Here is a 26,710-nt window from a genome sequence, read left to right as displayed (position 1 = left end):
TGGTAATCATAAGCTTTAATTTGTGCCAAATTAGCTGTATGAAATGTTTTATCATGGAAATTTAAATCTGCATTTTCCTAATTACTAATGAAGCTGAATACGTATTATTAATATGAGTCATATGTGTTTCCTCTTCTTTAAAATTAATGTATTCTAATCTTCTCATTGTTACACTGCAGTTCTTCATACATTCCTACTAATTTTATGAGTTGCAGATATGTTGCAAACTAATCTCAGTTTGGAGCCTTAGATGTTTTTAGACATCTTTTGACAGTTTCTAATTTTAACATAGTAAAATTTATCAATCTTTTCCTTCATAGTTTGTGATATATGTCATTAAAAATTGTTTCCTATTCCAAAGTCATAAAGTTATTCTCCTTTGTACTATGTGGAGATTGACTCTTTTGTGGGGTGTAAAGTAACAAAAATGATTGGGGTTTCTTTAAATGCATGCTAATTATCCCGGCAACATTTGATAAACACTCACCCTTTCTTCTCTAAATTGCGGTGCCTGTTTTGCTGTAAATCTAGGTTCCATATCTGTGTGGATCTCTTTTGGGACTGTCCTTTCATTGACTTATTTCTCTATGAATGAACCAGGGTTTCGTCACAGGACTTTAATTAAGACAGCTTCATGTTAAATCTTGTTACCTGGTAGGCCAAGACATCCAATTTGTTCTTTTACCTCAGGCATGTCTTTAGCCTTGTACCATCTTGGATATAGGATATATTTTAGAATAAGTGTGTTGGTTTCATAAAAAAAAAAATTTTGTTAATTGTGATTATAAATGCATGATTTTTAAGGTTAAATTTTCCAGCTGTTCTTGATGTATTTAAATTGATTTCAATGTTGATTTTTATCAACAATTTACTAAATTATATAATTATTTCTAATAACTATACATTGTTCAGATTTTCTATGTATATATTTGGATTGGGTGAAAATGAAATGAAGATTTTTTTTCCTCCTCTCTAATAATTATGTCTTATTTTATCTTGTCTTTCTGCACCTGCTAGAGCTAATAAATGAGTATAGCAAAGTAGCAGGTTACAAGATCAACATTCAAAAATCTGTAGCATTTCTATACACTAGTAATGAACAAGCTCAGGGGGAAATCAAGAAACGAATCCCATTTACAATTGCAACTAAAAGAATAAAATACCTAGCAATAAATTTAACTAAAGAGACAAAAAACCTATATAAAGAAAACTACAAAAAACTGTTAAAAGAAATCACAGAAGACCTAAATAGATGGAAGGGCATACCGTGTTCATGGACTGGAAGACTAAATATAGTTAAGATGTCAATCCTACCTAAATTGATTTACAGATTCAATGCAATACCAATCAAAATCCCAACAACTTATTTTTCAGAAATAGAAAAACCAATAAGCAAATTTATCTGGAAGGGCAGGGTGCCCCGAATTGCTAAAAGTATCTTGAGGAAAAAAAACGAAGCTGGAGGTCTCACGCTACCGGACTTTAAGGCATATTATGAAGCCACAGGTCAAAACAGCATGGTATTGGGATAAAGATAGATATATCGACCAATGGAATCGAATAGAGTGCTCAGATATAGACCCTCTCATCTATGGACATTTGATCTTTGATAAGGCAGTCAAGCCAATTCACCTGGGACAGAACAGTCTCCAATAAATGGTGCCTAGAGAACTGGATATCCATACGCAAAAGAATGAAAGAAGACCCATATCTCACACCCTATACAAAAGTTAACTCAAAATGGATCAAAGATCTAAACATTAGGTCTAAGACCATAAAACAGTTAGAGGAAAATGTAGGGAGATATCTTATGAATCTAACAATTGGAGGCGGTTTTATGGACCTTAAACCTAAAGCAAGAGCACTGAAGAAGGAAATAAACAAATGGGAGCTCCTCAAAATTAAACACTTTTGTGCATCAAAGAACTTCATCAAGAAAGTAGAAAGACAGCCTACACAATGGGAGACAATATTTGGAAACAACATATCAGATAAAGGTCTAGTATCCAGAATTTATAAAGAGATTGTCCAACTCAACAACAAAAAGACAGCCAACCCAATTACAAAATGGGAAAAAGACTTGAACAGACACCTCTCAAAAGAGGAAATACAAACGGCCAAAAGGCACATGAAGAGATGCTCAATGTCCCTGGCCATTAGAGAAATGCAAATCAAAACCACATTGAGATATCACCTCACACCCACCAGAGAATGGCCATTATCAACAAAACAGAAAATGACAAGTGCTGGAGAGGATGCGGAGAAAGAGGCACACTTATCCACTGTTGGTGGGAATGTCAAATGGTGCAACCACTGTGGAAGGCAGTTTGGCGGTTCCTCAAAAAACTGAATATAGACTTGCCATACGACACAGCAATACTATTGTTAGGTATCTACTCAAAGGACTTAAGGGCAAAGACACAAACGGACATTTGCACACCAATGTTTATAGGAGCGTTATTTACAATTGCAAAGAGATGGAAACAGCCAAAATGTCCATCAACAGACGAGTGGCTAAACAAACTGTGGTATATACATACGATGGAATATTATGCAGCTTTAAGACAGAATAAAGTTATGAAGCATGTAATGACATGGATGGACCTAGAGAACATTATGCTGAGTGAGTCTAGCCAAAAACTAAAGGACAAATACTGTATGGTCCCACTGATGTGAACCGACATTCGAGAATAAACTTGGAATATGTCATTGGTAACAGAGACCAACAGGAATAAGAAACAGGGTAAGATAATGGGTAATTGGAGCTGAAGGGATACAGACTGTGCAACAGGACTAGATACAAAAACTCAAAAATGGACAGCACAATAATACCTAATTGTAAAGTAATCATGTTAAAACACTGAATGAAGCTGCATTTGAGCTCTAGGGTTTTTTTGTTTGTTTGTTTGTTTGTTTGTGTCTTTTTTTTTACTATTATTATTACTTTTATTTTTTCTATATATTAACATTCTATATGTTTTTCTGTTGTTTTGCTAGTTCTTTTCCTAAATCGATGCAAATGTACTAAGAAATGATGATCATGCATCTATGTGATGATGTTAAGAATTAATGATTGCATATGTAGAATGGAATGATTTCTAAATGTTGTGTTAATTTCTTTTTTTCTTTAATTAATAATAAAAACAAACAAACAAACAAAAAAGCATACAGGTGAGTCTTTCTCCAATTTGGGTGCCAGGATGGCCGATTAGCAAGGTATGCAATTTAATTCATCCTCCAGAACAGCTACTAAATAACCAGGAACAGTACAGAATAGCTCCTGGGGCCACGTCAGTGACCAAACATACAGTGTACCCCAGTCTGGACCAGCTGGACCAGCTGCGAGCCCCCCCCAGAACCGTGAGTTCCCCAAGCCATGACGGCCAGCACCCCTCCTCCACAGACTGCTTCCCAGAGGAGAAAGGAAAAGGACTTTACCAGCAGCAGGGGCTGAGCACAACCAAACACCAATTGTGGAATTAATTAACAAATTCTGACAACGAAAAATAGGCCCCCAGCTCAGGTGAACTTGGTCAAAGTGGAGGTTGCTCATTTTTGCCCTGGCATGAAGAGGGCAGGGCTGACAGAAAAAGAAAGAAAACGAAACAGAGGTTTTTGTGGCTGTGTTTCTACAAAGCCTTGACTGCCTTTAGATACAGCGGCAAGGCTTCTCAGGCTGCAACTGCCCCAGGCATAGGCAGAAACAAGCTTGTTTGAGCTCCTTGTCTGGAGCCTGTGCCTTCCCCAGGAGAGGAGTGAAGCCCAAATCAGGTGGAATCCCTTCCTTAAGGAATTCAGACACCACAGCTTGGTAATTTTAAGCCATTAAAACCAGCCTACAACCTCTCCTCTGTCTCCACCATGCCCCCAGCAGGAAGAGTTAAAGGTACCACGTCATCCTATGCTGGTGGGACCTGCAGGCAGACAAGAGCCACATACTGGGCAGGATAAGAAAAACAGAGTCCAGAGACTTCACAGGAAAGTCTTTCAACCTCCTGGGTCTCACCCTCACTGATGCAGGTGATTCTTACCTCCTGACAGGAGGCCAGTTTCGTCTCGAAAAATCCAGCTGGGGTATATAATACCTAAGTAGATCCTCCTAAGGGGAGGGGGGAAGACACCATACAGGCAGGACAAGAAACAAGAACACAAGAACTGAAAAATTCTCCTCTGTTAAACAAAACGTAAGCTAGAGGTCCAAAAAAAGCTGAACTGAATGTGAAAGAACAGACAGACAACAGATTCATACAGCAAGAAAACCTCAGGTAAAATAAGTGAAAACAATCTCCAGGATAAACTAATTAAGGTAATTAAATGCCTAGATGACAGCAGAAAAGAACACTAGGAAAATTAAAGATATCGCCCAGTCAAAGGAACAACCCAACAATTCAAATGAGATGCAGGAGTTGAAACAATTATTTCAGAATATACGAAGAGACATAGTAAACCTCATCAAAAATCAAATCAATGAATTGAGGGAGAATATAAAGAAGGCAAGGAGGGCGGGCCGCGGTGGCTCAGCGGGCAAGAGTGCTTGCCTGCCATGCCGGAGGACCCCGGTTCGATTCCCGGCCCCAGCCCATGTAAAAAACAAACAAACAAACAAAATATAATAAAACAAGAAAATGTTTAAAAAATGTTTCCCTTCCATCCTTCCTTCCTTCTCTGTCTTTCCTTCCTTTCCTCACTCTCTCTTTAAAAAAAAAAAAAAAAAAAGAAGGCAAGGAATGAACAAAAAGAAGAAATGGAAAGTCTGGAAAAACAGAACTTATGGGAATGAAAGGCACAGTAGAAGAGATGAAAAAAGCAATGGAAACCTACCATGTTAGATTTTGAGAGGCAGAAGATAGGATTAGTGAACTGGAGGATGGAACATCTGAAATCCAACAAGCAAAAGAAAATATAGGGAAAAATATGAGCAGGGACTCAGGGAATTGAATGACAATATGAAGTGCATGAATATACATGTTCTGGGTGCTGCAGGAGGAGAAGAGAAGGGAAAAGGAGGAGAAAAACCAATGGAGGAAATTATCACTGAAAATTTCCCAACTCTTATGAAAGACTTAAAATTACAGATCCAAGAAGTGCAGCGTACCCCAAAGAGAATAGATCCAAATAGACATACTCCAACACACTTAATAATCAGAATGTCAGAGGTCAAAGAGAAAGAGAGAATCTTGAAAGCAGCAAGAGAAAAGCAATCCATCACATACAAGGGAAGCCCAATAAGACTATGTGTAGATCTCTCAGCAGAAAACATGGAGGCAAGAAGACAGTGGGATGATATATTTAAATTACTAAAAAAGAAAAACTGCCAACCAAGAATTCTATATCCAGCAAAATTGCCCTTCAAAAATGAGGGAGAAATTAAAACATTTTCAGACAAAAAAATCACCAAGAGAATTTGTGACCAAGAGACCAGCTCTGCAAGAAATACTAAAGGGAGCACTAGACACAGATACAAAAAGACAGAAGAGAGAAGTGTGGAGAAGAGTGTAGAAAGGAAGACTATGAGTAAAGGTTAAAAGAAGGAAAATTAAATATGGCATATAAAATGCAAAAGCCAAAATGGGAGAAGAAAGTATTACCCATACAGTAATAACACTGTATGTTAATGGATTAAACTCTCCAATCAAAAGACATAGCTTGGCAGAATGGATTAAAAAACAGGACCCATCTATATGCTGTCTACAGGAAACACATCTTACAACCAAGGATAAACATGGGTTGAAAGTGAAAGGTTTGGAAAAGATATTTCATGCAAATAACAATCAGAAAAGAGCAGGAGTAGCTATACTAATATCCAACAAATTAGACTTCAAATGTAAAACAGTTAAAAGAGAGAAGGAAGGATACTATGTATTAATAAAAGGATCAATTCAGCAAGAAGACATAGAAATCATAAATATTTATGCACCAAGCCAGAATGCTCCAAAATACATGAGGCAAACAATGAAAACACTGAAAAGAGAAAAAAACACATATACCATGATAGTTTGAGATGTCAATTCACCACTGTCATCAATGGACAGAACATCTAGACAGAGGATCAATAAAGAAACTGAGAATTTGAATAATACAATAAATGAGCTAGGCTTAAGAGACATTTATAGAATATTACACGCACAACAGCAGGATCACCTTTTTCTCAAGTGCTCATGGATCATTCTCAAGGATAGACAATCTGCTGGGTCACAAAGCAAGTCTCAATAAATTTAAAAAGATTGAAATCATACAAGCCACTTTCTCAGGTCATAAAGTAATGAAGTTGGAAATCAATAATAGGTAGAGTGCCAGAAAATTCACAAATATGTGGAGGCTCAACAACACACTCTTAAACAACCAGTGGGTCAAGGAAGAAATTACAAGAGAAATCAGTAACTATGTCAAGGCAAATGAAAATGAAAACACAACATATCAAAACTTATGGGATGCAGCAAAAGCAGTGCTAAGAGGGAATTTTATTGCCCTAAATCCCTATATCAAAAAAGGAGAAAGGGCAAAAATCGAAGAATTAACTTGGAAGTACTAGAGAAAGAACAGCAGACTAACCCCAAAGCAAGCAAAAGGAAAGAAATAATGAAGATTAGAACAGAAATAAATGAAATTGAGAACATGAAAACAATTGAGAAAATCAACAAAACCAGAAGCTGGTTTTATGAGAAAAATCAATAAGATTGATGGACCCTTAGCAAGACTGACAAAAAGAAGAACAGAGAGGATGCAAATAAATGAAATCAGAAGTGGAAGAGGAGACATAAACACTAACCCCACAGAAATAAAGGAAGTAATGACAGGATACTATGAACAACTTTATGCTAATAAATATGACAATGTAGATAAAATGGACAACTTTCTAGAAAGGCATGAATAACCAACATTGATGCAAGAAGAAATAGACGACCCCAACAAACCAATCACAGGGAAAGAAATTGAATCAGTCGTTAAGAAGCTCCCCAAAAAGAAAAGTGCAGGACCAGATGGCTTCACATGTAAATTTTACCAAACTTTCCAGAAAGAATTAGTACCAATCCTGCTCAAACTCTTCAAAAAAATTGAAGAGGAGGGAAAGCTACCTAAGTCATTCTATGAAGCCAACATCACCCTCAGACCAAACCAGACAAAGATATTGTAAAAACAAAAAAGAAAGAAAAATACAGACCAATCTCTCTAATGAATATAGATGCAAAAATCCTCAACAAAATTCTAGCAAATCAAATCCAGGAACACATTAAAAGAATTAGACACCATGACCAAGTACGATTCATCCCAGGTATTCAAGGATGGTTCAACATAAGAAAATCAATTAGTGTAATACACCATATCAACAAATCAAAGCAGAAAAGCCACATGATCATCTCGATTGATGCAGAAAAGGCATTTCACAAAATTCAGCATCCATTCTTGTTGAAAACACTTCAAAGGATAAGGATAGAAGGGAACTTCCTCAAAATGATAAAGGGAATATATGAAAAACCCAAGCTAACATCATCTTCAATGGGGAAAAATGGAAAACTTCCCCCCTAAGATCAGGAATAAGACAAGGATGTCCACTATCACCACTGTTATTCAACAATGTCTTGGAAGTTCTAGCCAGAGCAATTAGACAAGAAAAAGAAATACACGGCATCAAAATTGGAAGGGAAGAAGTAAAACTCTCACTGTTTGCAGATGATATGAAACTATATGTTGAAAATCCCAAAAAATCCACAGCAAAACTACTAGAGCTAATAAATGAGTACAGAAAAGTGGCGTGTTACAAGATCAACACTCAAAAATCTATAGTGTTTCTATACACTAGTAATGGACAATCTGAGGGGGAAATCAAGAAAAGAATTCCATTTACAATTGCAACCAAAAGAATAAAATATTTAGGAATAAATTTAACTAAAGAGACAAAAGACCTATACAAAAAAAAACTACAAGAAATTGTTAAATCACAGAAGACCTAAATAGGTGGAAGGGCATACCATGTTCATGGATTGGAAGACTAAATATAGTTAAACTGTGAAATCTACCTAAATTGATTTACAGATTCAATGCAATGCCAGTTAAAATCCCCAAAACTTACTTTTCAGAAATAGAAAAACCAATAACCAAATTTATCTAGAAGGGCAGGGTGCCCCGAATAGCTAAAAGTATCCTGAGAAAAAAAAAATGAAGTCAGAGGTCTCATGCTACCTGACTTTAAGGCATATTATGAAGCTACAGTGATCAAAACAGCATGGTACTGGCATAAAGATAGATATATTGACCAATGGAATGGAATAGAGTGTTCAGATATAGACCCTCTCATCTATGGACAATTGATCTTTGATAAGGAAGTCAAGCCAGCTCACCTGGGACAGAACAGTCTCTTCAATAAATGGTGCCTAGAGAACTGGATATCCATATGCAAAAGAATGAAAGAGGACCCATATCTCACACCCTATACAAAAGTTAACTCAAAATGGGTCAAACACCCAAACATTATATCTAAGACCATAAAACTGTTAGAAGAAAATGTAGGGAAATATAACTCTTATACTTGGAAGCGGTTTTCTAGACCTTACACCCAAAGCAAGAGCATTGAAGAAATAAATAAACAAATCGGAACTCCTCAAAATTACACACTTTTGTGCATCAAAGAACTTCATCAAGAAAGTAAAAAGACAGCCTTCACAATGGGAGACAATATTTGGAAATGATATATCAGATAAAGGTCTAGTATCCAGAATTTATAAAGAGATTGTTCATCTCAACAACAAAAAGACAGCCGACCCAATTACAAAATGGGAAAAAGACTTGAACAGACACCTATCAGAAGAGGAAATACAAATGGCCAAAAGGCACATGAAGAGATGCTCAATGTCCCTGGCCATTAGAGAAATGCAAATCAAAACCACAATGAGATATCATCTCACACCCACCAGAATGGCCATTATCAACAAAACAGAAAATGACAAGTGCTGGAGAGGATGCGGAGAAAGAGGCACACTTATCCACTGTTGGTGGGAATGTCAAATGGTGCAACCACTGTGGAAGGCAGTTTGGCGGTTTCTCAAAAAGCTGAATATAGAATTGCCATACAACCCAGCAATACCATTGCTGGGAATATACTCAAAGGACTTAAGGGCAAAGACACAAACGGACATTTGCACACCAATGTTTATAGCAGCATTATTTACAATTGCAAAGAGATGGAAACAGCCAAAATCTCCATCAACAGAAGAGTGGCTAAACAAACTGTGGTATATACATACGATGGAATACTATGCAGCTTTAAGACAGGATAAACTTATGAAGCATGTAATAACATGGATGGACCTAGAGAACATTATGCTGAGTGAGTCTAGCCAAAAACTAAAGGACAAATACTGTATGGTCCCACTGATGTGAACAGACATTCGAGAATAAATTTGGAATATGTCCTTGATAACAGAGTCCAGCAGGAGGTAGAAACAGGGTAAGATAATGGCCAATTGGAGTTGAAGGGATACAGACGGTGTAACAGGACTAGATACAAAAACTCAGAAATGGACAGCACAATAATACCTAATTGTAAAGTAATCATGTTAAAACACTGAATGAAGCTGCGTCTGAGCTATAGGTTTTTGTTTTGTTTTGTTTTGTTTTGATTTTACTATTGTTACTTTTATTTTTTTCTCTATATTAACATTCTATATCTTTTTCGGTTATGTTGCTAGTTCTTCTAAACCAATGCATATGTACTAAGAAATGATGATCATGCATCTATGTGATGATGTTAAGAATTAATGATTGCATATGTAGAATGGTATGATCTCTAAATGTTGGGTTAATTTCTTTTTTTCCGTTAATTAAAAAAAAAAAAAGAGAAGGGATAATTGGAGCTGAAGGGATACAGACTGTACAACGGAACTGGATATAAAAACTCAGAAATGGACAGCACAATACTACCCAATTGTAATGCAATTATGTTAAAACACTGAATGAAGCTGCATGTGAGGTATAGGTTTTTTGTTTTTTTTGTTTTTTTTTTTTCTTTTTCTTTCTATTATTGTTTTAATTCTTATTCTGTTGTCTTTTTATTTCTTTTTCTAAATCGATGCAAATGTACTAAATGATGAATATGCAACTATGTGATGTTATTAAGAATTACTGATTGTACAGGTAGAGTGGAATGATTTCTAATTGTTTTGTTAATTCTTTTTTTAATTAATAAAAAAAAAAAGAAAGTAAAAAGACAGCTTACACAATGGGAGACAATATTTGGAAATGACATATCAGATAAAGGTCTAGCATACAGAATTTATAAAGAGATTGTTCAACTCGACAACAAAAAGACAGCCAACCCAATTACAATATGGGAAAAAGACTTGAACAGACACTTCTCAGAAGAGAAAATACAAATGGCCAAAAGGCACATGAAGAGATGCTCAACTTCCCTGGCCATTAAGAAATGCAAATCAAAACCACAATGAGATATCATCTCACACCCACCAGAATGGCCATTATCAACAAAACAGAAAATGACAAGTGCTGGAGAGGATGTGGAGAAAGAGGCACACTTATTCACTGTTGGTGGGAATATCAATGGTACAACTGCTGTGGAAAGCATTTGGTGGTTCCTCAAAAGCTAAATATAGAATTGCCATATGACCCGGCAATACCATTGTTAGGTATCTGCTCAGAGGGCATGAGGGCAAGGGCACATATGGACATTTTCACACCAATGTTTATAGCAGCATTATTTACAATTGCAAAGAGATGGAAACAGCCAAAATGTCCATCAACAGACGAGTGGCTAAACAAACTGTGGTATATACATATGATGGAATATTATGCAGCTCTAAGACAGATAAAGTTATGAAGTATGTAAAAACATGGATGGACCTTAAGGACATTATGCTGAGTGAGATTAGCCAGAAACAGAAAGACAAATACTATATGGTCTCACTAATATGAACTGACATTAGTGAATAAACTTGGAGAATTTCGTTGGTAACAGAGACCATCAGGAAATAGAAATAGGGTAAGATGTTGGGTAATTGGAGCTGAAGGGATACAGATTGTGCAACAGGACTGAATGTAAAAACTCAGAAATGGACAGCACAATACTACTTAACTGTAATGCAATTATGTTAAAACACTTAATGAAGCTGAATGTGAGAATGATAGAGGGTGGAGGGCTAGGGGCACAAATGAAATCAGAAAGAAAGATAGACGATAAAGATTGAGATGGTATAATCTAGGAATGCCTAGAGTGTATAATGATAGTGACTAAATGTCCAAATTTTAAAAATGTTTTTGCATGAGGATGAACAAAAGAATGTCATTACTGCAGTGTGCTGAAAATAGATAGGAATTAATATTTAAAAAATTCAACTTATGTGTGAGACTAAAGCGAAAAGTCTTTATTTGGTACAAAATTTATATTTTGACTAGTGCATTTCCTAGTATAACTTATGTAGATAGCTTAATTGAACACCATAAGTACATGGAACCTTGAGTAGGAGATGAGATTTTGTTGGTTTGTCCAGAATGAAGCCCTGATAACTCCCAGAGTGATTTGACAGTGAATAAAAAACTATTTGCAGGGCGGGCCACAGTGGCTCAGCAGGCAAGGATGCTTGCCTGCCATGCCAGAGGAGCCGGGTTCGATTCCTTGTGCCTGCCCATGTAAAAAAAAAAGTATTTGCAAAGACCCCTTCAAGGAATGGTGAGAATGGGGGAAAATTCAACTTTCCCAAGTTGAATTCTTGATATTCTCACAAGCAGTGTGGACAACCAAAGCTATAGGCTGAGCCCCCAGTCTTGAGGGTTGTGCATATGAAACTTAACCCCACAAAGGATAAGTCAAGCCTGCTTAAAATTAGACCTAAGAGTCACCCCCAAGAGAACCTCTTCTGTTGCTCAGATATGGCCTCTCTCTCCAGCCAACACAACAAGCAAACTCACCACCCTCCCCCTGTCTACATGGGACATGACTCCCAGGGATGTGGACCTTCCTGGCAACATGGGACAGAAATCCTGGAATGAGCTGAGACTCAGCATCAAGGGATTGAGAAAAACCCTAGAATGAGTTGAGACTCAGCATGAAGGGATTGAGAAAACCTTCTCAACCAAAAGGGGGAAGAGTGAAATGAGACAAAGTGTCAATGGCTGAGAGATTCCAAACAGAGACGAGAGGTTATTCTGGAGGTTATTCTTACACATTAAGTAGATATCACCTTGTTATTCAAGATATAATGGAGAGGCTGGAGGGAACTGCCTGAAAATGTAGAGCTGTGTTCCAGTAACCATGTTTCTTGAAGATGATTGTATAATGATATAGCTTTCACAATATGACTGTGTGATTGTGAAAAACTTGTGTCTGATGCTTCTTTTATCTACCTTGTCAACAGATGAGTAGAACATATGGAATAAAAATAAATAATATGGGAACAAATGTTAAAATAAATTTTGTTTTAAAAAAAGCATACATGTTCTCTGCTCCCATTTCCCTCCATTTGCCATCTTTATGTTGTTTGTAGCCCACATTTCCTCTTTATATTTTGTGTGTCCATTTTCAGGAAATATGACTCTTTCTTTCTTTCTTTTTTTTTTGTAAACTATTTTTGCTCAATTGTATTCTAACCTTTACTGGAATTAAAGATTAATTTTATATATTGAAGATGTAGTACTTTAGGTTTTGCATTCACTCATTTAGTTACCTGTACTGATCATCTCTTCTTTGCTTACTCCAAGCCAATCTCTCCTGTCTTTTCCTTTCAATCTAAAGGACTCCCTTAACAATTCTTGTAGGGCAGGACCTTTTGAACTCTTAGTTTCTGTTTATCTGTGAATGTTTTACATTCTCTCTCAATTTTTTTATTTTTAACATTTTTATTGTATAGTATAACATACATACAAAGCAAAGAAAAAAGCAATAGTTTTCAAAGCGACTTCAACAAGTAGTTATAGGACAGATCTCAGAGTGTGTCATGGGGTACCATACGATCCTCTCATACTTTTCCCTCTAGCTGCTCCAGAATATAGGAGGCTAGAGGGCTTAAATATTTTTTATCATCACAATCTACTTTTTTTCCTTCTTTTACAAAAAAGCTAAAAATTTCAAAATACTGCGCCATAATTAGTTGTAGAACATATTTCAGAGTTTGTCATGGATTACAATTCCACAATTTTAGGTTTTTACTTCCAGCTGTTCTAAAATACTGGAGACTAAAAGAGATATCAATTTAATAACTCAGCATTCATATTCATTTGTTAAATTGTATCTTCTCTGTATAACTCCACCATCACCTTTGATCTTACCATCCATCTCTTTAGGGGTATCTCCCTCATTTTTGAAGGATAGTTCTGTCAGATAAAGAATTTTTAGGTGGCAGCTTTTCTTTTTCAGAGCCTTAAGTGTATCAGACCACTGCCTTCTTGCCTCCTCAACACTTAGTCTTATAGTCTTATTGAAGATCCCTTGTATGTAACAAATTGCTTTTCTCTTGTTGTTTTCTTTATCTTTGTCATTCAACCATCTCATTAGTGTGTGTCTCACAGTAGGTCTATTAAGTTTACTCTGTTTGGAGTGCATTGTGCTTCTTGGGCATGTATATTTATGTCTGTCATATGCTGAGTGACAATTACTGAATTTAAAAATTTTCCATTAAAAGCTGGACTATCCATAATCCAGAAAAGTTAGCTCCTCAAATGTTTCATTTCAGTCTTTTATTCATTCAGAAATATTTTTGAGCACTTACTATGTGCCAGACATTGTTTTATTTCTCACAGAGCATTTATAATAAAATGAAGATATTTATTGTTAGTTTTGGGGACATTATTTAAATTGTCCTTTTAATTTCCTGGTTTACAGCCCATTATGCTGTTTCTGTTGGAGGTTTCCTGTATTTTGCCACCTACTTTCCGTATAGTATCATCTCCCAAAATTATGACGAGATGACACTCACCCAGAAACTAGCTTCCTGTCTTTGCTCAAACATTGCCATGGCACTGGGAATTCAGTTCCTCGTCAATGCAGAAATGCAGGGTAAGTATTTGCCTTGTATATTTAGCCTTATTCAAAAGATATATTATCTTTGTTGTCTTATAGGAAATTCTTAGTATTCATAAAACTGATATTGCTAAACCACCCTCCAAAAATTATGCTACTTTATACTATCACTTATAGAATATAAGTATTTCCACATTCGCTCCAGAAATATACTTCAAGTCTATTAGGGCCTCTTGTCCTTTTCCTGAAATACCACCCTTTATATAGCAGTAGGGTTTTAGTAACTTCCTTCTTCCTTTTTCTATCAATGCTGTAGGTATACAAAAAAATTATTCTAGGTTTGTGCCCTGCAATCAGCAACAGTCCCTACTTTTCAATGATTATAAACATTTTCCCATAATTATATATTCCAGTGAATATTTAGCTTGAGTACGGGAGGAGAGAACAGTCCTCATCTTAACTCATAGGTCTGTTTATTGTTCTTTAAGCTTATTTTCTTGACTTTCTGTTAAATTTTATTTTTATTTCAGTCATTACTAATTAGTTTTTGTTTGGGGGTATAGACAGGAATACCTTACATGATTACTTACTCAATTTTCTTCTTGCCAACCTAAATTCTAAGAATATAAGAAAATGGCTGAGGGTGGGCCACAGTGGCTCAGCAGGCAAGAATTCTCACCTGCCACGCCAGAGGACCCGGGTTCGATTCCCGGTGCCTGCCCATGTAAAAAAAATAAAGAAAATGGCTGACTATAGGAAGAATCTCTAGAGAGTATCCACATATTTTTTCATTTTAAAATTATGATGCAGATGGATAACTTAGTTTTAGTTTAAGGTGGCACGTATAGTAAATTTGTCCTGTTATGTTTCAGGAACTGGAATTAAATGGAGTAACATTTTTACATCAACTCAAACAGATAACTTTGTTTTTGCCTATGTGTTGGGAATGCTTTTATGTGATGCTCTCCTTTATGGCCTTGTAGCCTGGTATATAGACGCAGTCTTTCCAGGAGAGTATGGTATGCCCAAGCCATGGAACTTTTTCTTGCAGGTGAGTCATAGTGCTTCTGTTATTTAGATAGGCCAGTCCTTATAAATCTATTTTGTAATATCTATAAAATCCATCATGAGTTAATTTTGCATTATCTATAATTGAAGCAATGGATAGGTGAAAGAATCATCTCATCTACATTCCAGCCATACGAATTCACTAGCCTTTTCCTAGTACACTTCAAGCTGTCCAAAATAGATACATATAAATAATCTATAGATCATGGCCTGCAACCCAAGAGTTTACAAATTCTGAGTACTGCAGGGAAATATTTCATAAAGGATTGAACTCAAATGTAAATAAATGAACGTGTTATGGGTCTTTGTATGCTAATGAGGAGAGGTTTTATGGCCCATATCTGGGGACTCCTCACCATCTTCATTTCCTGAATTACCTGAGATTACTTAGAGTCAGACCATAGCTAAGTGAGGAGCATCCAGCTTACTCTCCCTTCATCATCTCTTCTCCTTTTATCATTTTATGTAAATAATAAAAAGGTTTATGCATGGTTCAGAGGAAATCTGGCCAAGAGTGATACAACACTTTTGCTGTCACCTCATTTTGGAGTGATTTCCTTTTGTCTCTCTCGGACAGTTATAATTTTAATAGAATAGACTGCTTTTATGCCCTGCGGGATTCACTTTATAGCTAATTCACTCCAAATGTTTATACCAAGAAATTTTCTGCAGACCATCTCAAAATAAATGGGAAAATGCAAGAGTATTTTCAAATGCTTTATTTTTCAATGTCACCTAGAGATTACATTTTTATTTCCTTCTTAGCATTCTTACTGGTTTGGAGAACCAACTGAGAAGAAAAGAGAAAAAAAACAATTTTATGAGACAATTGAGAACAAATATTTTGAAGCTGAACCTACTGGTTTAGTGGCAGGTATCCAGATCAAACATTTGTACAAGGTATTGTTTAACAGTACTTTTTTCCTTGATGTAATGGAAATTTAGTTTACAGTTCGTGGTAATATTTGTTGCTGGTAATGCCAGGAAAAAAATGCTGATTTCAAAAGCTAATTTTCAAATGCTAATCAAAATTCATAGTCATATTCTTAACTGCCATGCTGGAGACCTGGGTTCGATTCCTGTTGCCTGTTCATGCAAAACAAAACAAAACAAAATTCATAGTCATTAGGTTTACATCCTTTGAGAAATATTAAAATGAAATTTATGTGATATATAAAAAAAATGCATCTTTCTTTTTTCTTTCCTCCAAAATAGAATCAAGTTTTTTATAAACTAAAATGGTATCTTCTACAAATGCTCTCATTTTAAAAAGTAGAGTTTAGTGGAGCTCGATGATTAGAGGATGTGAACATTAATTTCTGTTCACAAATGTTTTGCATTTGTAGCTGTCTGTAATTTCTTCTGAGATGTTTGGCAAGGAGGGGCTCTTGGATCTCTCTGTTTATTTGTATCAGCTGCAGGAATGTAATATTCAAGTAACCTATGTATTTGCTGGCATTCTTTTGCCTCTCAAAGGCGTACATGAACTCGGTTTGAGCTCCTAATCCCAAAGTTTTGGAAACACAAAGCCCTCCTTTCAAATTCTGCCAATTCTGGGGGTGTTTATGCTCTTGTAGTCTCTCTGCCTATACCATGCAACATGCTATCTTATTTTAGTTGCATCAACCCAGATGTGAAACTCAGTATTTTCCCTGGTTTCCTCAGTAAGTCCATTCGTATTAAACTTTTTGATGAATATTAGAAAACCTTAATATAGATCAGGGCTGGATGGGATTGGCTCAAGGAACACAAAGACTAAGGCCATTTCCCCAGCTCTACCCTCCCTTGTCTCCTCCCATTTCTGTCTTCATGCTTTCCCTCCCAGATTGACCCTTAACTTTTCTCTAATGAGCTGAGAAATTCATCTTTCCCTATACTTTCATATCCAGGCTATGAAGGTGCTCAGAAGAACCAAGGACCTGCTGTGTATCTCTCATTAATTCATGCATTCTTGGAACTGGAGATACAGCAGTGGAAAAGACAGATAAAATTCCTGCCCTCAAGAACTTACATTATAGTGTGAATGAAAGCACATTAGCAATTAAACATATGAACAAACAAGATAATTACATTATGCAGCAAATGCCATTAGGAAAATGAAGAGGGTGATGAGATAATAGCTCAAGGGTAGGATGGGGAGGAGAACATGTTAGGTAGATTATCCAAGGAAAGTCTCTCTGGTGACATGGCATTGTTATTGCTGACCACCCCCTTTGAATAGTTTCAGCTGAACAGAGTCACTTTACCCAAATCAGGTCTGTTTCCCTAGAACAACTTTGCATCCAATAACTGATCAGGTGGGAGTATAAAGGCTTTCCCTTTCTCACAGCTGAGGTCAAATCTGAATGTTCATCCCATCCCCAGCTTCCCTATATGGTTAACCCTATGGTTACTGCATTGAAACCTAACTATGCTCTCTTCCAAATCTGCATCCTTCCTTTTCTTACATAGATGTCAATCCCATGAGCACTCCTGTATGCTAATTTCCATGTTAAGTAAACCTCCTGCATAGACTTCCTAATTTCTGTTTTAGCATCCACTTCTCAGGTGACCTAATTAGTGATTGTTGCTATTAAATGTGGACTGAGAAAGCATGATAAGGTGGGGAGGTAGACTCTGGTACAAGGTATCACAGGTGGCAAATTGGGATGGTACATCAAGGGAAAGAAATGCCTAATCAGTGCCATATATCAAGTATTTGTAAAATACAGGAGGAGTTGTAATTTTTATTTTTTGTAAGCGGATAGAAAATTTATTAGTTACACATGTAAGAGGACATGCAGGCATTCTTCCAAAGACAGGTGAGAAAGGCGAGAGGCAAAAAGCAATGTGGGGCCCGTAACTGGGCAAATCTGAGGAGGGGAGGTAGGTCCAAAGTGACAGTTCAGGACAGAGTGGCTCCACTGTTAAGTAAGAAATTTATAATTTTACCTGTCCCATCCAGTGTCACCCAGGGCCCCTCTAAGGTAGTCAAATGTGAAGTCAGCAGAGCCATATACAGCCTCTGGCACCCTTAGTCTTTTTTACTTGGTGCGAGCAGGTCTCAAGAGGCTGTCCTGCCCCCTATTTCAGACCCATATTGGTGACTCAGGGACAAGGCCAGGGAGGGCCCTGAAGTTGAGGGTTATCTAAAGGTTTTGGACACCCTGTTTGCCAGAGGCCCTCTGACTCACTGTTGAAGCAAGGTGCTTGAGGCTTGGAGCCACGATTTGGGTGCCCTGGAGAGGACAGGGCACTGCAACTGCAGCAAATGCAATAAGCTTAGCCTGTTTTCTGGTCTTCTGCACACAGTTTTTTTGACTTCTTCTCCTTCTTGGCCTTGTTTCAATTGTTAAAGACAGAAAATGCAGTTTCCAATAATTCATTAATGGGAGTTTGCAGGCCCATAGAGGGCTTTTACAATTTTCTGAATGCCAGGGGCAGATTGGCTGATGAAATGAGTGACCAGCAAAATTTGACTTTCTCAGAAATTTGGGCTTACGTGAGTAAACTTTTGTGCTTGTTTAAGACTGTTAGGTACCCCAGAAAAGCCATGTTCTTTCAATCCGAGTCCACATATGTGGGGGCAGATCTGTTGTTTAGGATGGAAACTTTGATCAGGTTGTGTCCATGGAGCTGCGACATAAGCAATTGTGGGTTGTGACCTTTTGATTAGATAACTTCCATGGAGATGTGGCCCACCCAATTGAGATTGTGACCTTTTGATTAGATAGAGATGTGACTCTGCCCTTTCAAGGTGTCTTAATTAGTTTCCTGGGGTCTTTAAGAGAGCTCACAGAGAGAAAAAAGAGCCTCAGCGCTGACACAGACTAGACATTTGGAGATGCTTAGCTGTTAGAAACCACAGCCCAGCAGATGTTGCTCTGTGCCTTCCCATGGGGTGCTAAGTGAGTGAGAACCCAGCATTTTCCTCTGGAGGAGCTAAGTGATAGCCCACAAATGCTTAGAGAGGAAGCCACAAAGCAGGAGCCTTTCTTTAGAGTCAAGGTACCTTTCTTTGGGTGCCTTGGTTGGGACATTTCTAAGGCCTTCAAACTGTAAACATGTAATTTAATAAATCCCCTTTATAAAAACCCAATCCATTTCTCGTAAATTGCATTCTGGCAGCTTTAGAAACTAAAACAACTTTTTTAGGGCTTCCACTAGCCTCTCCTGGAACAGAACTGGGTTTCCCTCTTTCTCCTGAGTGGTTTCCCTTGACTTATTATATTTAAGTGGCTTGGAAGTACATTTTTTATGCCTTTTGGCAAACAAGTATTTTCTCCTCTAATGGAAATTGAGGAATGGGCATAACACAAGTCTTTTATAGGTCATTGTTTTGATAAAGAGCTATACATACCAGAGCATAGGGAATTTCTGATTACTTTCCACATTTTGTTTTTTGTTTTTGATATTTTTTAACATACTGGAGGATGGTATTGTAGTTGAGAATCCTGTTGGAGGACTGTGCTTCCCATCTTTTAGCTTATATTGACTGTTGGCATTTCCTGTTTTCTCTGAAGGTGAAAGTGAGATCCTAATTTAGAAGAGAAACTTTATATTCAACTGCAATGGGTTTCAACAGAAAGCAAAGGAGGATTGGGGGAGGGCTCTTTTAAAGAGGATTATTAAAATAATGTGCTTCCTTCCCTGAAGAAAAGTTATGCATAGCATAATTTACAGATGCTCTTATGGATTGTCCTAACAAAAGACATAAAAGCTATACGTAAGGTATTTCTTGCCACTTTCCCTCCCTCTTACAAAAGAGATTTAATTGTAAAATAGGGTTAGCTAATTTGAATTCAGAGGACTTCCTAGGAAACATTTTAAAAGATTCTCATTTCCAGACACCAAAGAGCAGAAAAACCTGAGAAACAAGTCCAAGAATCAATCATAAGAATAGCAGCGCTCTAGAGAAAATTAAATTCTCAATTACCAGGATCAGAGCCTGATTGGGAAGGAATAGAACCCTGAAAAATGGGATGGGACATCTGAGACTCAAAAATCTTGTGTCTCATTTTTCTTCTGAATTTTCAGCTTGCAGAAATGGCTCACTCCTCCCCACTAAGATAATATTTCTTTCTCCCTTCCTTGAAGATATTACAGTGACCTTTGGCCCAATAAGACAATCAACCTATCTCTTCCAGGATATTACCCTGCCTTCCCTTCTGACCTTTAAGAAAATATCTTGGGTTATGTCACTATATGTGGTAGAAATCCTCCAAGATGACTTCCAATGATTAAAACCTCCTGGTTTTCACACTTTGAACACAGCTGACCTGCATGACTAATTGAAAACTCCAAAAGTGGCATGATTGCTTACTGAGGCTAAGGCTACGTTAGTGTCTTGAATTACTCTGGGGAAGTCAGCTACCATGTTGTAACGATACTCAAGCAGTCACCCAATGACTGCAGAGAGGCCCTCCTGGAGTGAAATGAGTCCTTCCTCCAACAACCAGCATCAAATTACCAGCCATGTGAGTGAAACCATTTTGGATCCAGTGGTCTCAATCAGACTTTCAGATGTCTGCACCCTAGCCAATATTTTGAGTAAAAACTCAGGAAAGACTTTGAGCTAAAGTTGCACAGTTGAGCATTCCTAAAGTCAGAACAATGTTTATTGTTGCTTTAAGCTGCTAAATTTTGTAATAAATTACTATATAGACATAGTAATATATAGATAAATATACAGATATATTTATATATAGATATATATATAGATAAAATAGATTTTGGTACCTGGCAGTGGATGCTGCTTTGAGACTGGGAAAAGAATGGAATCTGGAAAAACTTCAAGGAGAATAATAGTGAAAGCCTGAAGGGTCTAGAATATACTGTTAGCAGAAGAAGCCTGATGGTCTTGGAGGTGTCTGCCACTGAGGGCTTAAAGGTAAGTGAGAAAAATTTTAATGAAAATTGGAGGAAAGAGGATCCTTGTTATGTAAGGGCATAAAGTTTATCCACACTGTCACCTGCAGTAATGTGGAAAATAAAAACTTTACCCCCTGAACTGGTTAATTGGGGTAAGAAGGTTTCCAGGCAGATTACTGAAGGAGCTATCTTGCTTTTTAACTTGATACCTTGCAGTACAAATGTAGTAAATGTGAGAGGAGAGTGATAGGCTGAAGAAAGAACTGTTAAACATAGAGGAGCCAGGTGTTGGTTTTAAGAATATACAGCCTCTCCAGATAGCAGATGATGTTAAAATTAAGAAATTGGTTTCCAAGCAAAGATCAAATCCAGGGCATTGTCACAAAAGCATAGTTTAAAGTTGAAGCTAAGGTTGTGATGATAAAACCCTTTGTTTTAAAACCTCAGAAAGCTCTCAAGTGGTGCCTCCAAGAACTATTTAGTCAAACAATTGGGATTCTAACAAGCTTAAGGGTAGTGTCCCTCAGAAACCTCAGCTTAAGCCGAAAGTAGACAAGGGGATGTCCCAAATAAATTTGTGGATATGGCTTTTATGGTGAGAGTGAACCTAGTGTTTTAAAGAGAGCTGTACTAGAAGAAATACTGTCAGCTTGTACATAAAAGAACAGATAGCACAAAATGAAAAGAGGCCTTTGGACTGCCAGACAGGTACAGAGCAGGCTAAAGAACTCAGCAGCAAATGTGGGATACCTTTCACGGCAAAGGAAGGATGATTCAAACGGCAGAACTAGAAGCCTGGAGGGTGGAGCCAAGAGTCATGGCGAGTCATTCTCTGGTGTTGAGTCCTAATCAAAGAACTGCCTACATGTGCCCTGCCAGATTTCAGAATTCCTATGGGTTAGTGGCTCCTACATGCTTCCCCTTTTCCTTTTAAAAATGAGTTTGCATAGTGGTTAACCTATGCCTATCCCACAGTTTTTTAGCATTTGGGGCTGGGGAGAAGATTTCTTGTCTCTTTAGTTCACAGGTGTTCAGATTAAGAGGCATTGTATTTGGTGTAGTACTTTCAAGAGCCTACACTGGAAGAGCCTCATCCACACCTGGACCTGATTTAGATGTCAAGGTCCTGGATTCCTTTTCTTTTTCTTTTTTTTCTTTTTTGGAGCAGTGGGAAGATTCTGTATTTTGAGCTGATGGTGTAAAGGTTTAAGACTTTTATGGCACCTAGGACAAGTGAAGCTATTTTTATGTGGAAAGAATATGAGCCTTGAAGTTGGGTGGGTGTGCTGGTTTGAAAGGATGTATGTACCCTAGAAAAGCCATGTTTAAATGCTAATGCCATTTTGTAAAGGCAGCCATTTCTTCTAATCCCTATTCAGTACTGTATGCTTGAAACTGCAATTAAATCATCTCCCTGGAGATGTGACTCAATCAAGAGTGGTTGTTAAACTGGATTAGGTGATGACATGTCTCCACCCATTTGGGTGGGTCTTGATTAGTTTATGGGAATCCTATAAAAGAGGAAACATTTTGGAGAAAGCAAGAGATTTCTGAGAAAGCAGAGAACGACACAGCCACAAGAAACAGAGAGTCTACCAGCCAGCGACCTTTGGAGATGAAGAAGGAAAATGCCTCCCGGGGAGCTTCATGAAACAAGAAGCCAGGAGAGAAAGCTAGCAGATGATGCCATGTTCACCATGTGCCCTTCCAGTTGAGAGAGAAGCCCTGACTATGTTCACCATGTGCCTTCTTACTTGAGAGAGAAACCCTGAACTTCATCTACCTTCTCGAACCAAGGTATCTTTCTCTGGATGGCTTTGATTGGACATTTCTATAGACCTGCTTTAATTGGGACATTATCTCAGCCTTAGAACTATAAACTAGCAACTTATTAAATTCCTCTTTTTAAAAGCCATTCCATTTCTGGTATATTGCATTCTGGTGGCTAACAAACTAGAGCAGTGGGCTATATAGCCAGCCTTTGCAGTGGCCCCCAGGGATACTCACATCCTGGAATTGATCTGTGTGACCCTTAGAATACTGCAGAAGTGCGAGAACATGACTTCTAATAGTAGGCCATAAAAAAGAAGTACATTTTCTGCCTAGCTCTCTTGACCTGTTTTCTCTGGAGGAACAATCCACCACATCATTCAGGTTGTTCCCTGGAGAACATGTTCATGTGTGCAAGAACTGAGGTTTCCCAATACGGTCAGTACCATTCTTCCAACCACGTGAGTGGTTGCCCTTCAGATTACTGCTGCCCAAGCTGACATCTTGCCTGCAACCTCAAGAGAGACTTCAGATCAGTTCCATATGATTAAGCTACTGTGTAACTGTGTTTCTCAGATGGGCCCAGAGGACATTTACCAAAGGAAAATAAGAACGTGCTAATGAGAAGAACACCAGTGTCATTGAGAAATGCTGTCAGTAGTAGATAGCATGATAAAACTGAACTGATAGTAATGGAAATGATAAGATTCCAAAATAGTGGTACAGCAGGAACAATTATTCTAATAAGTGGTAAATTGGGAGTGGCACTCAGGGGACCCTGATGCACAAATAATGGTTATTAAAACAGGGCAAGATAGATAATCAGTCAGAGTATGGCTTAAACCAAACAATCAGAAGAAAGGAAGGATGGATCATTAGGAGACTGAGAACAGTTGAGGACAAATTCATGGTCTCCTCCACTGTTTCCAGTTTTCAGAGTCTATAACCCATTGACTGAAGGTGTCATGGTTAGGGACATGTGTCAACTTGGCCAAGTTGTGGTACCTGTTTATCTGATTGGACAAGTGCTGGCCTGTCTCTTGCAATGAGGACATTTCATAGGATTAGGTCATGAGCACGTCAGCTGCATCCACAGCTGATTCCATTTGTAATCAGCCAAAGGGGAGTGTCTTCTACAATTAGTGATGCTAAATCTAATCAGGGGAAGCCTTTTAAGGAGGACTCAGAGGAGACAGGTTCCATTCCTGCTTCGGCTGGTGAGCCTCTCCTGTGGTGTCCATTCAGACCCTCCATTGGAGTCGTCGGCTTCACAGCCTGCCCTGTGGATTTTGGACTCTGCGTTCTGGTGGTCACGTGAGACACTTTTATAAATTTTATATTTGCAAATGTTCCCTGTTGATTCTGTTTCTCTAGAGAACCCTAACTAATACAGAAGGAGTGGATGGATAGCCAGGAGAAAGCACTCTCAACACCAAGCAAATGTACATTATTACTCTAGTCCCTCTGCAAAGGGACATATAACCATTTATATGGGTAGCAATACCTGGAGATCCAAAATGCCATTATGGTCCCCTTTTTGGAATGGGGACCAGTGTGCTCTAGGTAGAAAATAGAATCCTGGTCATTGTCTGGTTTATAGTGGGTACACTGGGTCCATGGACCCAGTAGGTGGGCATTGCCACAGCTGCTAAATGTATAACTGGAATAAACATTGGTTCTTTGGCCTCTTGAGCAAGAGATATCATATTGGGGAAAGTCAAGTGGACTCTTCTGAAACTGCCCACTCCCATTGTCACAGATAGTATATCAGAAACAATACTAATTCTTGAAGGAGTGACAGCAATTAGGGCTACCTTCAAAGACTTGAAGAATGTGTGAGTAGTGGTCACCATCATATCCCTATTTAACTCACCATCCTGGTCCTCACAAAATCCATCCAGATGGATGCAGGAGGATGACAGTGGATCTGTCACAAATTTGAGGAAACAGTAGTCCCAATTTCAACAGCAGTGTCAAATGTGGTATCTTTACTAGAGGAGGTTAACACAGCCCAAGGACATGACATGGGGCCATTGATTTGGCAAATTTATTTTTTCAATCTCCTCAGAAATGAGGATCAGAAACTTTGTATTCATTTGAAATGGGCAACAACAGTAAACACTTTATTTACCCAGGGCTATAAGATTTCCTTGGTCCTCTGTCCTAATAAAATACAAAGGGGTCTGGGCTGCTTCCACTTACTGCAAAATATGTCTGGCACGCTATACTGAGGTGATAAACAAGAAATGGCAGGTATACTGGAGTCCTTAGTGAGACCTATCAGTGCCAAAGATGAAGGCAGATAAGGCCTATAAAGATTCAGAGAAAATTCAATAAAATTTTTAGGGGTTCAGTGGTCTGGAAAAACTTTTGAAAATAAAGTGCAAAGTATTGAACTTCAGCCCTCCCACCATGAAAAAGGAAGAATAATAGGACTCTCTGAGTTTTGAAGGCAACATATTCTACACCTGGGTTAGATCACCTATATCAGGTGACATAAAAATCTTCCAAATGCTAGTGGAGTCCAGAGCAGGACAGGTCTCTCCAGGAGGTCCAGGCTACATTGCAAACAGCCACATTACTTAGATATTACAACCCAACATACAGTATGGTATTAGAGGTGTTGTATTAGTTTGCTAATACTTCCATAAAGCAATATACCAGAAATGGGATGGCTTTTATAAAGGGAATTTACTGTGTTAAAAGTACAGTTCTAAGGCCATGAAAATGTCCAAATTAGGGCACCAACAAGAGGTTGCCTTCACTCAAGAAAGTCTGATGCCTTCTGGAATACCTCTGTCATCTGGGAAGGCACATGGCTGGTGTCTGCTGGTCCTTGTACCCAGTTTCATTGCTTCCAGCTTTCTGATGCCGGTGCTTTCTTCTCTAAGCATCTGTGGGCCTTCATTTAGCTCCTCAGGGACACAACTTTGGGTTCTAGGTTGCTTAGCATCTCATGGGAAGGTGCATGGCAATGCCTGTTGGGCTCTGCCCATGTCTAGGCATCTCTCTGTCAGCACGCCAAGCATCTGTAAACATCCATGTCTCTGTCAGCTCTGAAGCAACTGTTATCCAAGTATCTGCATCTCTCTGAAGTTTCTTCAAAATGTTTTCCCTTTTAAAAGACTCTAGTAAACTAATCAAGACCCACCTTGACTAGGTAGAGTCACATCTCCAGCTAATCAAAAGGTCACACCCACAATTGGGCATGCCACACCTTTGTGGAGATAATCTAATCAAGACAGTTTCCACCCTACAGTATTGAGTCAAGATTAAAAGAAACAGGTGCCCCCTCAAGATTGGATCAGGATTAAAACATGGCATTTCTGGGGTACATACTAGTTTCAAACTGGCACAGGTGTCATGTTGGAAAAATATGTCATGTTGATTTATGATAAACCTTAATGGGAGAATGACAATGCAGATCTCTAGGGTTCTGTATCAGGACCTTCAATCTGCAACTGCAACAGAGAATCATATCTTTAATAAAACAGCTCTTGGCATGCTATTGGCCCCTGGCAGAGATAAAGCAGCTGATCATAGGATACCAAGTGATCTTGTGTCCAGAACTTTCCATCATGAGCTGGATTACATCAGACCCACCAAATCAATAAGGGCAGGCAAAACCAGCATCAATCTATCATAATATGAAAATGGTACATCAGAGATTGAACATAAGCAGAATCATAGCAAGCTGAATGAGCAGGAAGTCCAGATCTCCATATCCTCCATCACTATGGTATCAGTGCTTCTCCATCAGCTCACACCTGTGGCCATAGCGGGGTTCCTTCTTGACCAGCCCACAAAGGAAAAAAAAAAAGCCTGAGTGGTTTATCAGTAGCTCGACTTGGTACACAGATGAAAGCCAAAAATTATCAGCAACTCTGCAACAGCTTCAGACAAGGATAGCCTTGAAAGAAAGCTGTAAGGTTAAATGCTGCCAAAGTACAGAGTTTCAGATCATGCACCTTGTCATCCACTTGGTGTAAAAGGAGAAGTGGCCCCACACCACCGCATTCGTGAGCAGTGGTGAATATTCTGGCCAATTAGTCGGGA

The 26,710-nt window shown here is 38.1% G+C and overlaps 2 protein-coding genes across 2 annotated transcripts in view; one reads left to right on the top strand and one right to left on the bottom strand.

The window, feature by feature from the left end:
- LOC143667402 (phospholipid-transporting ATPase ABCA3-like) overlaps window positions 1-26,710 on the top strand; it is a 182,793-nt gene that overhangs the window by 72,201 nt on the left and 83,882 nt on the right. Inside the window, exons 9-11 of the mRNA XM_077141590.1 lie at window positions 13,829-14,002; window positions 14,839-15,017; window positions 15,800-15,934. Of these exons, the coding sequence (XP_076997705.1) occupies window positions 13,829-14,002; window positions 14,839-15,017; window positions 15,800-15,934 (488 nt within the window). The remainder of the gene's footprint in view (window positions 1-13,828; window positions 14,003-14,838; window positions 15,018-15,799; window positions 15,935-26,710) is intronic.
- Window positions 15,798-26,710, bottom strand: part of LOC143667403 (uncharacterized) — a 93,636-nt gene continuing 82,723 nt past the window's right edge. Inside the window, exon 6 of the mRNA XM_077141592.1 lies at window positions 15,798-16,120. Coding sequence (XP_076997707.1) covers window positions 16,073-16,120 — 48 coding nt within the window. The 3' untranslated portion in view covers window positions 15,798-16,072. The remainder of the gene's footprint in view (window positions 16,121-26,710) is intronic.

The sequence above is a fragment of the Tamandua tetradactyla genome, chromosome 23 (genome assembly GCF_023851605.1).
Source record: "Tamandua tetradactyla isolate mTamTet1 chromosome 23, mTamTet1.pri, whole genome shotgun sequence".
NCBI classification, from domain to species: domain Eukaryota; kingdom Metazoa; phylum Chordata; class Mammalia; order Pilosa; family Myrmecophagidae; genus Tamandua; species Tamandua tetradactyla.
This window is presented reverse-complemented; position numbering and strand designations above follow the sequence as displayed.